This window comes from Trichoderma evansii (assembly GCF_050947405.1).
Source record: "Trichoderma evansii strain SZMC 28006 chromosome Unknown GGI43scaffold_2, whole genome shotgun sequence".
In the NCBI taxonomy this organism is placed as follows: Eukaryota; Fungi; Ascomycota; class Sordariomycetes; order Hypocreales; family Hypocreaceae; genus Trichoderma; species Trichoderma evansii.
The window spans coordinates 2852680-2868098 of record NW_028145204.1 but is presented as its reverse complement, the minus strand read 5'-3'; the positions used below and the strand labels follow the sequence as shown (position 1 = coordinate 2868098).

Sequence of the window (15419 nt, the reverse complement as noted above, 5' to 3'; positions counted from 1 at the left end):
GGGGCTATTGTTATTATAAGGCTAAAGAGAAAAATTAATAGGAAATAAATAAATACAGCATAGGTTGACTTAACCATCTGCTCTCACCGTCATCTGTAGACTTTTTCAAAGTAAACACAGTTTACCGTCAACATGGTCAAGGCCAACTCCATCGTCTCTCTGCTGGCATTGGGCTCCAGTGCCCTTGCTTTCCAGCGCCAGCCTAATCGCCAGATCGTTGAGGAGTTCATCAGTTGTACTACCGAGCTGGGGCCCAAGACCACCCACCATGTCCCGACGAACTGGCACTACAAGACGAGAACCCTGACTTACACCGAGAGGGTTACGATAACTCCTCACTCGGTCGTCACACCGACCAAGACAAAGACAAAGACCGTTACCAATATCGTTGAAACGGCGATCACGGAACCCCCGTATACAGACGTGGCTACTACCGTAATTACAAGTACGTAAACATACATGAATCGTTTAAAATATATGTGGTCAAGTTTGGAAGTGTTAACATATGAAAAGGCACCTCTTACGTCACTACAACAAACGTTGTCTCTCTGACCGGTACTACAACTATCGACAGCACAACTACAACTACACCGACCACCACCATCCCTGCTCCCACAGACTTCACTCCTATCACTCACGACCAGGACTACGTCGCCAAAGTTAAGGCCCGCAGTGCCAAGAACCTCCTCGAGAGAGGCCAGGAGGGTATTCAATGCAAGAAGGGCCCCCACGGCGGCCACTCTTTCTATCCTCCTATGTACCCTCAATCCGTCACCTGCAACAAGCTCATTGAGCCTATCGTCATCAAGCGTGTCACCTATACCGCCAAGGCTTGCACGCAGACCGCCCCTCCCAAGACCAAGACGGTCACAGCCACCGTCGAGAAGACTCACACCGATACCATTTGGCCATGTAATGTTACCAGCACAGTGACATCCTCTACATTGACTGTTGTCACATCATCAGTTGACTCCACCGTTACTGCCACCGTCACCTCCACAAGTAAGACACGCGACGCCCCTTTAAACGCCGAACCTTTCACTTAGACTAATGTTATGAATTAGATGTTGTTTCGGCTTCGGCTCCCGAACAGACGCTGCTAGCAGCCTGCGGCTCGGACAATGCCATCACCACCGCAAACGGCGGTGCTGGCCTTGGCGTCACAGCCGTCGGGTCAATTAACTTCTCTGCCGCTGATGCCACGGACTCCTACCAGTGTTGCGTGGCCTGTTTCAATACTGCGGCCTGCCGAGGTTCTTACTACTATCCCGGGGAGTGCTTTTTGATTGTGGATACTGATGGTACGTGCTCTCCAAACCAATACTCGCCTAATACTGGATACTTTACGCAACAGGGCATCCCCGGTACAGCTACAGTTGGCAACGGTCCATGTGGCCTGCTGGCTAATCTGGGCCCTGAGTAAGAGCACAATCATCGGTTTAAGAGCGTAAGGTTGCGAAGATTAAATTCTACAATATTTGCCGTAGCATATAGCTATGCATTTATTTATAGAACACATTATATATATATGTATATTAATAAAAGGCCAGATAAATAGATGAATACTTCCAAATCAACAGTTCTGACGTAAGTAGTTAATTTTGGATAAAGAATCAACTACAATCAAAGTGTCGAGATGGCATGAACACGGCTTATACGTAGCCAACAATATTAGCATTAGCATTAGGCGAGTGTGATATTAAAACCGGTACTAAACAAAGAAGAATATTGTTCAACAATAGCACATGTATATCGCGGGCTGTTAACCCCATTTCCCATTTTAAATCAATGAATAGCCTGTTGAACTCTGGGATAGACTCTAACCATCTCTTGATAGAGCTCTGGATGATCTCTGATCATAACCTGAGGATCCCAGCCAGCTGCAACAAAGATAGTGTCGATACCGCTACCAAGAGGAGTTGTAAACACGTGTCCGATCTGAAATCCAATTAAAAACGCATAAGCCATGATAACGGCAGTATATTCTCCGTTGCTGTTGTATGCGGGGTCAGTCTCGAGGAGATAGAGGTAGGCGAAGAGAGCGCATGCGTAACCGATGAAAATAGCACCGAAAGAGAGCACAGGGCCAACAAGGCAGTCCTAATTACAGCTGTTAGCAAGCTGGAAGATAATAAACAGAAAAAAATACTGGAAAAGAAGTTAGTGACGTACGTTGACAAGAGCATCGATGCCACGATCTTTAATCATCCTCCAGGTATCTCTGGCTGAGGCAATGTATGCCTTACCGTAGAGGGCAATATGGCAAAACGCATACCGGTTGACGAATTGCACGGCCCATTCGATAATGCTTATTACACAAGTAAGGATACAAAAGATAGCATAGGCAATCCAACCGGCAGCACCGCCCTCGCTGGCTGCCTGCGACCGAACAACACTGCACACCTGCTTCAGGAACTGAATAAAGGCTACTATGAGGCTCCCAAAACAGATAGAGCCGAAGCTGTAGGTGAGTGCTCTCTTGGCAGCGCCACGAGTGGCTCTTTTAGGAAAGTTGTGCGGCGAGAAGTACCAAGATCCATAGACACCGGCAATGATGGTGTGGATGGTGTTCTTTAACCACTCCGAAATCCAGAACATTGCAAATGTCACGTAGACGACCAGGCCAATGACTTTGCTGTGACTGCAATTATTCCCCGATACAGAGCATCGTGGATTGTCGGGTGATGGCTCATAGGAGACGTAAATGGCAACGAGCGTAACTGAGAACCAGGCGGCTAATGCTGTTGCTATAAACCCCCCAATGAGGCTTACAAGGTAAACATGGCCATATTTCTTGCTGACATCAATACTCGTCTTGAGCATCAGCGCCGAGAAGGGGATTCTGCTAATCCAAGTAAAAAAAGCAAAAATGAGAAACGCGGCGAAGATGATGAAGACTATTCCTGCAGACCAATATCCCTTGATCAAGTAGTATATGGCTGTCGCGAGCGCCCAGGCGAGGTTGAGGATGCCTGTGATCCAAATGAACTGCTTTGGGAAGAGGCGCGCTAGCCAGACATAGGCGTACGAGAAGACGAATGCAATAACTAGACAGAAGGCGAAGAGTATAATGGTGTTGCTGTTGAGTGAAAAGCTGTTCAAATCATCGTAGATGCCGTGTCCGGCGAAGCCTTTGGAATATCCGTGGATTGAGAGGCCTGACACGGCCACATAGCCTCCGAAAGCTGCGAGGAACTGCAATGGAAGCATTCATTAGTCGCATATCCCAATCAGCTAGACATGAACTCTCAGATGAAGCACTTACAAGGATGCCCGCCCACAAATCGTTGTATTTGGGCTTCTCAAGCTTGAATGCGTCGTTGAAGGAATACTTTTCGTCGTGGCCTTTAGGAGGATTGAAGCTGTACGGCGGAGGAGGACCGTATGGGTGGTCCTGGTAGCCATTCATTGGCTGCTGCTGCTGCTGCTGCTGCTGCTGATTGCCATTATACGCTGGATTGTAGCCGTTATTGTTATTGTTGTTGTTGTTGTTGTATCCTTGATTATACTGAGCCTGATTCTGGTAGTCGCCTTGATTCTGGCTCTGGCTCTGGCCCGGATCTTGATACTGCTGCTGATTCTGTTGCTGGGGGTTGCCCTGCTGCAAGTATTTGTCTGCTTCGCCCATCATGACATATCGAGCTAAACAGAAGCTGTTGCTGTTGGCGAGATAGAACGACTGGCGCGTAAATTATATGGCCAAAGAAGGCGAGGGGGGTGGTAGAATGGAATGTTTCAGATTATACAGATACAATGACAGAGAGGGATGATGCAAGGATAAGGCAGGCCCAGAGGTAGGAAAGCTACATGTATCTACCAAAGCATTTGGTCTGAACCATTAATTTTCACGTGGAACTCAACTGCAAACAGCTGCGGGCACAGAGCTATCGCTGTAGCTGCACTGTAAATGCATGAGGTCATGGTGCCGCAGCTACCAGATTAGCGGGTTCTGATTGGTAGCGGACAGGTTCCCATTCGCTGGATTACAGCGCCTCGGAGATCTGAATGGCTGCCGCGATCGGCCTATCCGGCGCTAAAAGCCACGATCTGGGATAGACTTTGGAGCTGGCACTGGCTTATCTGCTCTAGGAGGGCTGGAAGAGGCAACATAGAATCACTTTGAAGTTGCCAAGGGCTGTATAGCATAGAGTAATTCGATCAATGAAAGAAATGAAGACGGATACACAAATCAACGGACAGGTAGGCAGATAATATATAGAGGAACTGATAAGGAGCTGGTGGATATATTTTTGGCATGGTGTACAAGTACATAAGGCCGTAGCGTCGTTACTCGCCTTCCTCTTCTCTTCGAGTATCTACACATACATATCGTCATAGCACAGTACATGTACTCCAAGTGCATCAGACTGCACTCATGTAGCGGCAACTTAGCTATCAAAGCTTATTCCATGCTCCATTGTAGTTTCGGGTAGGTACATGTATATGTACATATATATGAGAAGCAAGTGCTAAATGCTCGTCATCTATTTTTGCCATTCAGTCCATGTGCCTATGAAGACACTGGTTGAATATTTCAAGTTGACCGTGATTATTGGGTAAATAATGCCTTTTGATAGTGGCCATTTAGGTTTACCAAATCTTTTCTTAACACATTTCGTTCAACCTCTTGCAATACGATGCCCGAAAAAGCTGAGGCTTATATACATATATACACTACCCTCCAACAACATCCGTCTATTTACATACATGTATATTTGGCGTAATCATAAAACAATCTGCTGAAACACACCCATCTGTTGCAATAAGCCCAAATCCTCCTCCCTTGTACTGACTGTCAGTAGATTGTAATTCTGTATCATCAACACGAACGCTAATAATGTTGTCACGAGCTGCCAACGTTACTCGATATTTAGAGTCCAACTCCCATGGAAACGCCGTAGATGCCAGTACGATCCTATGCGCGTCGTGCGCCTTTATGATGTTGATCTTCTTGTCGTCAGTGAAAGTAACGGCGTAGTAACGGTTGATTCCTTGGACTCTAATTGCTAGACCAGCTGGAGCCCCGAATTTGACCATGAAATTAGGAACTGTGATGCTGTAGTTATCCCACTCTCGCGTGCCGTAAACTATGATACCCTCGCCTTGTCCTTGGGCGATAAGGAACGAAGAGTTGCTAAAATTATCGGCGCCATTGACCCAAGCTCGACGCCAGAATTCGCATGGCTGCTGTAGGGGTACTCTGAGTACCATATCTGGCACACCTGTCCAAGCCAAACTATCAAGCCAAACGGTGCCTCTATAAGGACCCGATGCACCAGGACTTAACACGATGCCAATCTTCTGAATAGGCTGGCTGTCCATTTTATCTGGGATTTTCCACACCAGAGTCTGGGTCTCCCCAGGGCGAAGTATGACAGAAGGCCCATCAACCGCGACCAGTTCATCATTTCGACCATATACTTTCAGCCTCAGTCCAACGACTATCTGGCTGTCTCCTTCGTCGCTGGTGTATATTTTTGCTGTAACTGTCTGACCTGGATACAAGAGGGGCGATGCCATCAACTCATAAATCTTCATATATCGGACCTCTTTCGGTGTAAATGTCTGGGTAAGGATCTCAATCTGATCCGTTTCCCTACTTACATTTTCCACGTCCACAGCCAATCCAGGGCCCTGGGATCTGTTAGTCCGTTGCTGCAGCATAGCTGAAGCGCCTTGCATAGTACCAAACGGCCATGAAAGTTGAAACCCCTGAACACTTCCCGGGAGGCTAAAATGAAACTGAGCGCCGCCCTTTGGGGGTTCAAGCATTTCCTGGCCAGCCAGCTGTCGGCCGATGTTTGTAATATCATATGCAATCCGGGCAGCATTGTTAATGGAATATCCACCATCTGCGCTAGAAATCAGAGCACGATCTGCCAATGGACCCCGCCAGTCATATTTCCCTTGAAACGCAGAGAGGCCGAGCATGGTGGCAACGAGGCAGCCCACGTTACCTGAGTTGCAATCAGTATCCCAGCCGCAAGTATTAATAATGTGCATAGCCTCATCGAAATTGTTACTAGCATAGAGCACAGTCATTATCATGACGGCATGATTGGGAATTACATGGCAGATGCCATGAAATTTATCGTATCCGTATGTTTCCTCTATACGCTGGCGCGTTTTCATCCAATCCCCATCTTCTGCGACCCATTTCCGAACATTTCTTATCACACGAGCAACAAGAGAGTCTTCAGGAACTGTCGAAAGGCCAATATCAAGAAGGTGATTGATATCCTGTGATATGAAGGCTTCTGACTCCATTGCAGCCCACAGCTGAGCAGCATATACAGACTCTCCGTCATGACTGACTGAGCCGGCAGCACGAGCAAACTTGGCTGCAAGACTAGGGTTCCCTGGAGCTACCAAAGCCCAGCCATCAATAAAGATTTGCGCGCCTATTTGTTCGGCAACGGTCCGCCCATTTGTCTGTATCGCGCCACTAAGAGGCGCCGCTATTCCTCGCTTCAAATTTAAGAAAGCAGTATGCTCCGTTGACATGCCTCTGCCACCCCACCAGAATATAGTGCGATTCTCAATAACATTATTTAGCCACGATTTGCCAATTTCTTCAGATGAAATATCAGGAGAGTAGCTATGTTCCTCTAAAGCTCGAATAAACTGAAATGTGCCCGAGACATCATCGTCGGTAACGACGAGAGGATCGCCGAATTTTTCATGAACATAGCCGCGAATATGCCCGAGCTCTTCAACTATTCTCTGATGCGTCCAATTTTCGAATGGACGTCCAACATATACGCCAATAAGCTTCCCAAGTACTCCAGCATAGACTCTTTCCAAGTAATCGTTTGGCAGTTTTGACATCATGGTTCTTGAGGGCTTGGGGTTTAGCTGCTTCATTCACAAGCAAGCTGCCGTTATTTATACACAAGTACAACGACTGGTAGACGATAACTAATTACTAGAACAATCGCGCTGTCGGAGATTGGAGCTCATCTTCATATCGAGGCTTTGTGTATTCTGGAACAGATATCTGTCAGTGCCAACTCCGCACATGAGGCACCTAATTTAGATGCTTCCCCGCACGCATGCCTATCCCCACGATTAATCCCGGGAAGCGAGGGGCACGCAACTGGCCGGATCTTGCGACGCAAAAAGCGTAAAGCTCTCCGTTAAGCTCTCTTATAACCACCATTTCTCGAATAAATCGAAAGTTTGGCAATTCTTAACTATCATATAATTGCTTTCACATATTTTAGGAGGGTTCTGGTAGTGATTTTCATCGTTTGCTTGCAGAGATATGACTATCAGGTCTACGAACCGCTCAAACCTGGGCCAAATTTCCAAGTAGTCTGTTGGGCTGGGGTTTGCTCTTTAGAGTGGCAAGGCCAAAATTGTCCGTAAACCGTGATACTAGAGTATGAGACAACGATAGCTAAGATCCATTCTTTACATTTCGGACTACATGATCGGCACACTATTGTACATACAAGGACTAGCTGACATGGCTATCAATTGATGAGGAGGCAGACTTTAGCCGGTGTATGACTCGAGATTTACGTTATAGGCCTACTCAAACCATGTTGTGTCCATAGGCACCGACTAAAATCATGGCTGAGACTGAGATTATCACGTCAGGCGGGAAGAAAAAACAGCAGGATATAGCGAATTAGATTTTGGAAGCAAGACTTGAAATAGGCATAACATGATCATCGGCAAACATTACCATACAGTGAGTGAAATCGACAGCTCATTGATCTTCGATCTATGCTAAGTCAGGTGTACTCTTTGCGAATAGATTTGAGGGGTCGAGTCGGCTCTTGATAGATCTGATTCGAGCAAGGCCATCAACTCCATAGTAATGAATACCGTCACCCTTATGAGGCGGAGAGAAGTTGATATACTTCTGAGGCATAGCAAGCCCCGCCGCATGAATGCCATTAAAGACCTTATTCACCCACGCATCTGAATTTTTCAGCCCCTCTTCATCATTTGGAGGTGCCGCAGAGAAAATTCCGAGCATTACGTGTGGTTCACGATTCAAAAAGGCTCCGTCACTTATGGGCGTGGAATCAAAACCTCGTGTGCCCGTGCCATGCCTATCGTGGATGACAATGATTGATGTGGAGTTTGGTAGGGGCTCTGATAGGATGCGGCCAAGCTCTTCGGACCAGACAGGAACTGAGACTGTCTTTCGGAAAAATATGACCTCTGCGAAAAGTTCAGGGTTCTGAACCGACATTGTAAATCCATACGGCGTAGCTACGATTGAGTGATTAGCGTTTCCAATTGTGGGAGAGAGAGTGCTAGTTGAGCTTACTTTCTTTGACTGTATTGGCCACCACAGTCCCAAATCCCAGCATGCGCTGAAGATAATCTTCTGCCTCATCAAGATCGCTGTGGTCTTCGTCCAGCGCCCAGACGAAAAGGAAAAAGAACAATCCTCCGCTCCCCGGTGGATTCACGACGCCTACATCGGCCACAAGCTTATTAGGCTTCTTCCACGCATATAGCTTGGCGAGTTTCTCTGTGATTTGAGCCGTCTCTTTCTGGGGGAATGCAACAAGACCACCTAGAAGGGTTGGGCGACGGTGTACACGAACGCGGAGAGAAGAAACTACCCCAACAACACCAGCTCCGCCACCACGAAGCGTCCAGAGTAGATCGGGGTCACAGCCGGCGTCTTCTGTGTCCACAACACGCCCATCAGCCAAGACAACCCTTCCACCAAGGATATTGTCCGCAGCTAGGCCCATAGTACCATTCCATGAGCTATAGCCACCACCGCAGGCAAAGCCGACATAACCAACTACAGGAGAAAGAGGGGTCGGCGTTGCAAGACTATGGTCGTCTAGGAACTTCAGCAATCTTTCGGATGACACTCCTCCATCAACAGTTACGTGTTGCCGATCCGCGGACAAGACCATTTTATCTAGGGATCGAACATCAAGCGAGACATCTTTGGGCCCAAAGGCACGGCTCCTGCCTCCTTGGTCGACCCCAGAATTTCGAATTGCCAAACTCAGTCCATTCTGGGAGATGTATCGCACCGCTGTAGCAACTTCGGTTTCATCCGTGGGGCGCACTGTAGCTATAGGCAGAGTTGTGACAGACCTATCGTTGATTCGATTCAATGCTTCAAAACCGGTCGAAGAAGCTGTATATATGTAGAGATTGGGGGCCTCGCGATGCAATCCTAGGAGGGCCGGCGCATCTTGCTCGATTGTTGAGGCCGAAGAAGCTCCTGGGGGAGGCTCAGTGTGGAACTCGGGGCCAGTTGTGATAGAACCCATTATATAGTCGAGTCCGTTAAAGCGCGGATGTAAAAGTTTTCTATATCCAAGCTGAGGGTTATAATTTTAAAGCTTTGAGGGGTTACTTTTGAGAAAGATCTTCATGCACAGCTTATATATATGCATTTAGGACTTCAGAGTTGGGCACCAGGAGGAGCTACTTTGATGTGGCTGCTCACCTAATCTTTATCGCCGCCGGCTTCACGGAATTAACGTGTATTATGGGCCAAAGCCGATCTTATCAGTAAATTTGGCCTATGTAAGTCCCGAATCAGACGATTTACTCGACATGGTTCTTCTTCTTCCAAAACTCGCGTTATTCGCTAAAAAGGGCTGCTCGTAAGAGAACTCCGTAGTTTAGCTGGCGTGCCTAACTAGGTTGAATGCCTCGTATATTTCTACAAAAGCCAAATGCGTATAATGTGTCGCGACCAGTTAGGATAATGCGAGCACTATTCGGGTGTCAATGAGGCAACAAAGATTTAATAATCTAAATTGGGTCAACGATGACAGATAATAAGCTTTTAGCGCATTTTCGTTGCCTATGGAAATTTAGAAACGGGGGAAGTGCCATGCAGGGAGAGTATAGTTGGTCAGGGTAATTAACTCTAAGCGTTTAAACTGCTCCTGTAGGGTCTTCATTAACGCGTAACTCGGCACGGTTGGTAAGCTGTATTTGTCAAGCCCTGGTGTAATGATTCTATAGCGAGTAGCTAAATTCGGCATTTTCCCTATCCGTCAAATCGAGAAACTCTTGATTCTCAATTCTTGTGTAGGACGGATCTGCCCGTACGAGGTGCTTCTTCGCATTTTGTCGGCGGTAGTACCACCATATAAAAACAAGGTCTACGAGACATAGTGCCCAGCAAACCAAGATGGTAATCTCGCCTGGCCGGTACTCGGGAGCATCCTTCGGTCGAAATGTCTGGGGTCCTGAACAAAGATCAGCAATGTGATGACAATGCTGTGGGTATAGTACTTACCAATAATATTCCCAACGCAGTAGGCTACCAAATACATTGCCGCCACCGTTGTCTTCTTGGTCCATCCTATTGACGCATCAATAAGGGAATTAAAGAGGGGCAAATGATTGTAATTCTTACCAGCTATGTTTGTAGATATTAAGGATAAAATTGCAACGAAAGGAGCCGCGTCTGCCTGTATGATGTTAGTATATTATTCATCTTCCTCTTCGCTGCATATTTACCTGTGTGAGATAGTAACCAGCTAGTCTAGCAGCTGGTTTATCTAGTGGAACAGCAACAATCATGATCATGCCAACCATGGCCAGCATGAGGGAGGCCATAGATACTAAGAGTCGACTCCCAAGTCGATCCCCTAAAAATCCGCAAAGCAGCAAGCTGACGACTTCAACTGCTCCACCAGGAGTTCCATAGAGTAAGCTCTGCTCGGGGGTATAGCCGAATGAGACGATGAGTTGACTGAAGAAGTTGGAGATTCCGCCATTGGGAATATCAGAAAGCAGCGCATACAAAACAAAGCCCCACACGATAGGATCTGTTAAAGCTTCCTTCACCTGGTACCATTTAAAGTGCTTATTTCCGATACCCTGTTCGTTAACTTTGATTCGGTGGACAGCCAACACGCGCTCTTCTTTAGTAAGAAATCTTGCGTTTAGTTGATTATCAGGCATGATGAAAAGAAAGATTATGCCCATAGTGCTTGTTAATACTCCAGTAAAGATGAAAATTGCTTTCCAAGGAGCAATCGAAAATCCATGGATAGAAGCACCGCGAGCGAAGCCATATGCTACCAAGCCGCCAAAAATTTGAGCCTTCGGCAATGTCAGCAATAATACTACAAAAAGGAAATGGGGGTGGTAATTAGTTGTCATACAAAGCCATTGAAACTGAACCATATACTGGTTCTAAATCCTTGTTCCTTTTTAGTATACCACTACGCAAAGTATTAGCATCCATCTTCACTTTCGTTCGGCAGCAGGAAGCTGAGTCATACCTGCGATACAAATAAGGTGAATCCAGGTGTAACAGCCGCCTCAAAAACTCCCAGAAACAAGCGAATAACGACAGCTCCTCCGAAATTCTCAGTGGTAGCAAATAAAGCAAGGACAAGTCCCCACATGATGATGTTGAAAGCGGAATACTTCGCGAGGGGTAAACGCTGTAAGAGGCGATTTGTGGGAAACTCCCAACCAAGATATCCTTTGCAAAGAAATCAGCCAGCTATCTCCAGAGAATACGAAGAAACTGCTTACCGAAATAAAATAAGCTTGACAGCCACTGGTAGTTGTCGCCAACAAGTTTGAGATCGGTTTTCAAGCCCATGATACTAGCATATGATAACGTCGTTTCTATCGAGTGTCAGATGCTGTAACACATAGTAATCACATTTAGCGTATCATAATTCTCACTATCAAGGTAATTGAGGCCGTAAATAATACACATTAGCTAGGAGTTGATGGTTAGCCTACTAACAAACCATTGAACAAATGTCATAACTAACGGGCATAAGACTCATATCGATTTTGCGCAATAAACGTCGCTCCGCCTCCTCGTCAAGCTGTAGAGTGGCAGCATCTAGGCCAGCAACGGCGTGAAGAGCCTCGTCAGCATCAATTTCGACCACCTCTCCCTTCTCAACGACGACCATAGAGCGAGGAAGCTCATGGTCGACCTTGTCAGTCTTTTCTGTCGCGTCGCCAGCCATTTTGAACCTCGCTTAGAAAGATAAGAGGAACTACGAAGTAGAATACACTCTCACTACGTAAATCCGAATTTGAAAAAGTGAAATTCGTCTGAACTGGTTGATCAATCCTATCTCTTAAATAGTATGTGGTTACATCCAGTCCTACCCCGATACCAAACCCCGCTCTCTCCTCACAGATACACACCCTTGTATCTACATGGCCTATGGAGGAGGCGATTGACTTTGTTGCAAAGATAAGACATCCCGGATGCTGTTGCGTGCTATGGGTGCATGGCATGTCATCCGACCCAAAAAATATCATGCGGCTGAGCGCGCTATTTACATGTAACGAAAACAAAAGAGCGTATCTCTCAATGATACCTTGTTAGGTTTACACAGTTTGTACGTAATATAGTTTCTGTATACATACCTGCAAAATGTTGAGCGAATGACATGTTCATCAATCTGCCAATCTTGCCTCTTCAGCGTAGCGGAGTGTGGGGAGAGGCTAAGGAGAAAAGATATGCAGGGATGATAATAGCCGGTGACGCAGAGATCGTCATGTGCGCCGGAATCGAATGTCCACGGCAATTACCTAGAGTAGTCTCTGGCCGTATCTCGGGCTATGTGATTCCGATATGCCCGACATATCCACAGCTTTTCAATCAAGATATTTCCGTTAGGTTTGTTGCTAAATATGGTATTTACTCTGCCTAGTCAGCCAATTGTGACAAGGTCGCCTATCTAAAGGACATCATTGATGCAAGAGATGCATAACATTCTCCGAGATCTGCTCCCTTACGATAAGAGGTAGCAATCGAAGCTAAATTAACGCCCTCTACAACTTGCATACAATACCCAGATCTTGTTTGTTCCGAAAGTAACCCTACCGATAAGCAGATTAAAGGTCTATGCTACTGATTTCAAGATTTAAATGATAGCTCATTAAAGTTATGATCTACGTGTTCCATGCAATGTATGTTCGAGCTGCAGCTGATAATATTGCATGGGTCGCATCAAGATAGTATATGCTAAATTAAAAACTGAAAGATGGGCACACTTTTATAAATCTACATGTGAATCAGCCAGAATATCGTGATGAAGCTTACTAAAACGAGATAAGACCTTGTAATAAATAATGTTTTATTAGTGAACTCATAATTCAGCTAAGTAGCCCTTGCATCGCAGAACTCATACCATGAGCTACATGTACACAGATTGAATACGGAAATAATGGACTAGTTGAATATATATTTGCAAGTTATTCAATTTTTTTCTTTCTTGTCGACTAAGTAAAGTGGTGTGTTTAATGCTCAGCATACGAGCTGTCTTTTATAATACATGTGAAAACTTTTCCTATCTCCTCAGAACCGTGATATGTCTCGCCCAAATACCCAAGATACGAACCAATATACAGGCACCATAAGCTTATTTCGCACGCTCATACTCCTCGTCAGATATGCTCCCCGCCATACTATCCATGCTACCCAGCCGCGTAATGTATCGGCAGAGCTTTGATGTATCGCCTTCCAACCGCCAAGGTATGTTAACGTGCCCCAGTTTCGGAACTTGAATGGTTTCCAAGCACTCTTGACATCAATAGAATTGTCCGTGCTTTTGTTGAGTTGCCTCGCTAGATGCGCTGCTTGTTGAGAGGCGACTTGGGCTGTTTTGGGCAACGACTCGTTACCCTCCACGACCGCGCAATCACCAATCACAAACACATCTGACAAGACTGGAGCCGCCGTGGATTCAGCAGTCACATTGGATTCATTGATCTTGCTATCAGTTATACGGGCCCGTAGAAAGCCATCTGTGACGATACCACCCGTTCTGGGGTCTTTCAAGAGATGGTTTCTTGGAGCCTCTGCCTCATCGACACTTGTGAACTGTTTGTTGACCATTTGTTCCACAAACGGATTCTGCATTAGTCCTGTGCTCCAGACAACTAAACCAGATTCAATCTCTTTGTCGCCGTATTCTTTAATCTTGATGCTCAGGCCACCGTGCGCGCTTCCGAGGCTCCCGTCGGCTACCCTTATTCCTTCAAGGTGATGCTCAGTACGGACCTCGATGCCCTGCCTCGCAAATACTTCCATTGCATACTGCGCCAGTGCTTTATCAAACATGGGCAGTACTTTGGGTGCAACATCGTAAACGGTAATGCGCACCAGTGGCATCAACTCGGGGTAGAATCTGCTCAGATCCTCATGAATCAGGTCGTGCAGTTCCGCTGCAAACTCAATTCCCGTCGGTCCGCCGCCAACAATGACGAAGTGAAGGAGTGATTTCTTTTCTTCTTCAGTGAGAGGCTGCCCAGCTGTTTTGCTATCTTTGCCGCCTGGGGAAGTCGGATACGAACACTGCTCGAAAAGAGAGAGCACCCGCAACCGGATGCGTCGCGCATCGCCAATGTCTCGTAGAAAATGCGCGTGTTCTCGCACACCTGCTATACCAAACGTCTGGCTGTAAGCACCGACAGCGATGACAAGCTTGTCGTACTCTACATCGAAAATCTCTCCCTTGGGTGGGCGGGTGTCTGTCGCTACTTGGCTCGCAGCTGTAGAGGCTGATACGGGCGACAAGTCGTGCTGGAGTGTATCAATAGCATTGGCCTCAACACGGATAACTTTCCGAGAAAAGTCGACATCGTCAGCCCAGCCTTGATAGAAGCGCAGGCCTCCTGGCGCACGACGGACGGGCTCTAAGATAGCACGAAATTCAAGGGTGCCCACTGATGTTGAAGCCAGCAACGGCGTGAAAACAAAGTAACTGCGAGGTGAGATAACAATTCTTTCGTACTTTGATGGGTCGAGAGTGCGAGCAAAGCTATATCCTGCCCATCCAGAGCCCAGAATCACAACGCGCTTTTTTTTGGTGTCTGTTAAGAAGCTTGTGTTAGTGAAGGCTTTTCATCAACTGAAGGTGACGTTAGATTAAGGCTATTAATGAAAAGGATACTCTTATTACCTTTCTTTACCCTGGGCTCAATGCTATAGAATCTGTTGGTTGGGTGAAAAGACGTTAGGGCTTTGAAGAGTTTAGTTGTATCTATCGAAGTTGTGAGTTGACTAGCGTTTCGGCGCATATGACCTCGAGCTATCATGTTGGAATTAGTTTGTACAAAATAAAGTACCCGCCGAGTTGCTGAAGCCAAGAAGCATGCATGTTATAAAGAGAGGCTTTACGGAGCGCTGACTCGGGCTTTCCGATGATGTGTCATAGCGATCAAGTGACGTCACCTAGGGGATTCCAAATATTTAAGCTTATTGATTTCATTTGAGGAGAATTTCAGCATAATATTCGTTCATATCTCAATTTTGCTCAAATTGAGTTTGAATAGCAGCATTATTATTGGCTATATACTACAATCACGGGAGCGCCATAAAACCCACATGTACTGACATTACACTCCCAAAATCACAAACTCTTCTAATAGCACAAACGTAGCTCCTTACTCTTTTTTCCAACAGCCCCTATTGTCGGGATTTTTTC

General features: G+C 46.3%; 6 protein-coding genes across 6 annotated transcripts; 1 reads left to right on the top strand and 5 right to left on the bottom strand.

Annotated features, from left to right (window-relative positions):
• Positions 1-132: 132 nt before the first annotated feature.
• GGI43DRAFT_379967 (uncharacterized protein) lies at positions 133-1423 on the top strand (the record flags this gene model as incomplete). Its single annotated transcript, XM_083202918.1, has 3 exons — positions 133-445; positions 514-1002; positions 1065-1423. The coding sequence occupies 3 exons, from the start codon at positions 133-135 to the stop codon at positions 1421-1423; spliced, it is 1161 nt and encodes a 386-aa protein (XP_083065455.1).
• A 179-nt stretch (positions 1424-1602) lies between these two features.
• On the bottom strand, positions 1603-3818 carry GGI43DRAFT_169571 (plasma-membrane choline transporter-domain-containing protein). The gene is made up of 3 exons (XM_083199696.1): positions 3266-3818; positions 2173-3195; positions 1603-2100 (listed from the first exon to the last, which is right to left on the bottom strand). Exons 1-3 carry the CDS (start codon positions 3629-3631, stop codon positions 1786-1788), a joined length of 1704 nt encoding a protein of 567 aa, XP_083065454.1. The 5' UTR covers positions 3632-3818; the 3' UTR covers positions 1603-1785.
• Positions 3819-4532: 714 nt separating this feature from the next.
• GGI43DRAFT_394712 (ADP-ribosylglycohydrolase family protein) lies at positions 4533-6977 on the bottom strand. Its single transcript, XM_083204789.1, has one exon. The coding sequence runs from the start codon at positions 6862-6864 to the stop codon at positions 4696-4698; it is 2169 nt and encodes a 722-aa protein (XP_083065453.1). The 5' UTR covers positions 6865-6977; the 3' UTR covers positions 4533-4695.
• Positions 6978-7466: 489 nt separating this feature from the next.
• On the bottom strand, positions 7467-9641 carry GGI43DRAFT_169529 (FAD-binding oxidoreductase). The gene is made up of 3 exons (XM_083199694.1): positions 9437-9641; positions 8285-9368; positions 7467-8226 (listed from the first exon to the last, which is right to left on the bottom strand). The coding sequence occupies exons 2-3, from the start codon at positions 9255-9257 to the stop codon at positions 7730-7732; spliced, it is 1470 nt and encodes a 489-aa protein (XP_083065452.1). The 5' UTR covers positions 9258-9368; positions 9437-9641; the 3' UTR covers positions 7467-7729.
• A 30-nt stretch (positions 9642-9671) lies between these two features.
• GGI43DRAFT_169538 (allantoate permease family MFS transporter) lies at positions 9672-12161 on the bottom strand. The gene is made up of 9 exons (XM_083199695.1): positions 11742-12161; positions 11650-11686; positions 11494-11589; positions 11235-11440; positions 11115-11174; positions 10465-11052; positions 10361-10415; positions 10241-10306; positions 9672-10190 (listed from the first exon to the last, which is right to left on the bottom strand). The coding sequence occupies exons 1-9, from the start codon at positions 11943-11945 to the stop codon at positions 9958-9960; spliced, it is 1545 nt and encodes a 514-aa protein (XP_083065451.1). The 5' UTR covers positions 11946-12161; the 3' UTR covers positions 9672-9957.
• Positions 12162-13158: 997 nt separating this feature from the next.
• Positions 13159-15093, bottom strand: GGI43DRAFT_394704 (pyridine nucleotide-disulfide oxidoreductase domain-containing protein). Its single transcript, XM_083204788.1, has 2 exons — positions 14895-15093; positions 13159-14805 (listed from the first exon to the last, which is right to left on the bottom strand). Exons 1-2 carry the CDS (start codon positions 15028-15030, stop codon positions 13289-13291), a joined length of 1653 nt encoding a protein of 550 aa, XP_083065450.1. The 5' UTR covers positions 15031-15093; the 3' UTR covers positions 13159-13288.
• Between the last annotated feature and the right edge of the window lie 326 nt (positions 15094-15419).

Coding starts and splice junctions, on each gene's coding strand:
- GGI43DRAFT_169571 (XM_083199696.1), bottom strand. CDS start 3,631: ATGATGGGCGAAGCAGACAAATACTTGCAGCAGGGCAACCCCCAGCAA. Junction 3,196..3,265: donor ATTTGTGGGCGGGCATCCTT/GTAAGTGCTTCA, acceptor CTTCCATTGCAG/TTCCTCGCAGCTTTCGGAGG. Junction 2,101..2,172: donor GCATCGATGCTCTTGTCAAC/GTACGTCACTAA, acceptor AGCTGTAATTAG/GACTGCCTTGTTGGCCCTGT.
- GGI43DRAFT_394712 (XM_083204789.1), bottom strand. CDS start 6,864: ATGAAGCAGCTAAACCCCAAGCCCTCAAGAACCATGATGTCAAAACTG.
- GGI43DRAFT_169529 (XM_083199694.1), bottom strand. CDS start 9,257: ATGGGTTCTATCACAACTGGCCCCGAGTTCCACACTGAGCCTCCCCCA. Junction 8,227..8,284: donor GGCCAATACAGTCAAAGAAA/GTAAGCTCAACT, acceptor ACTCAATCGTAG/CTACGCCGTATGGATTTACA.
- GGI43DRAFT_169538 (XM_083199695.1), bottom strand. CDS start 11,945: ATGGCTGGCGACGCGACAGAAAAGACTGACAAGGTCGACCATGAGCTT. Junction 11,053..11,114: donor GGTTCAGTTTCAATGGCTTT/GTATGACAACTA, acceptor ACATTGCCGAAG/GCTCAAATTTTTGGCGGCTT. Junction 10,307..10,360: donor AATATCTACAAACATAGCTG/GTAAGAATTACA, acceptor ATGCGTCAATAG/GATGGACCAAGAAGACAACG.
- GGI43DRAFT_394704 (XM_083204788.1), bottom strand. CDS start 15,030: ATGATAGCTCGAGGTCATATGCGCCGAAACGCTAGTCAACTCACAACT. Junction 14,806..14,894: donor TGAGCCCAGGGTAAAGAAAG/GTAATAAGAGTA, acceptor GCTTCTTAACAG/ACACCAAAAAAAAGCGCGTT.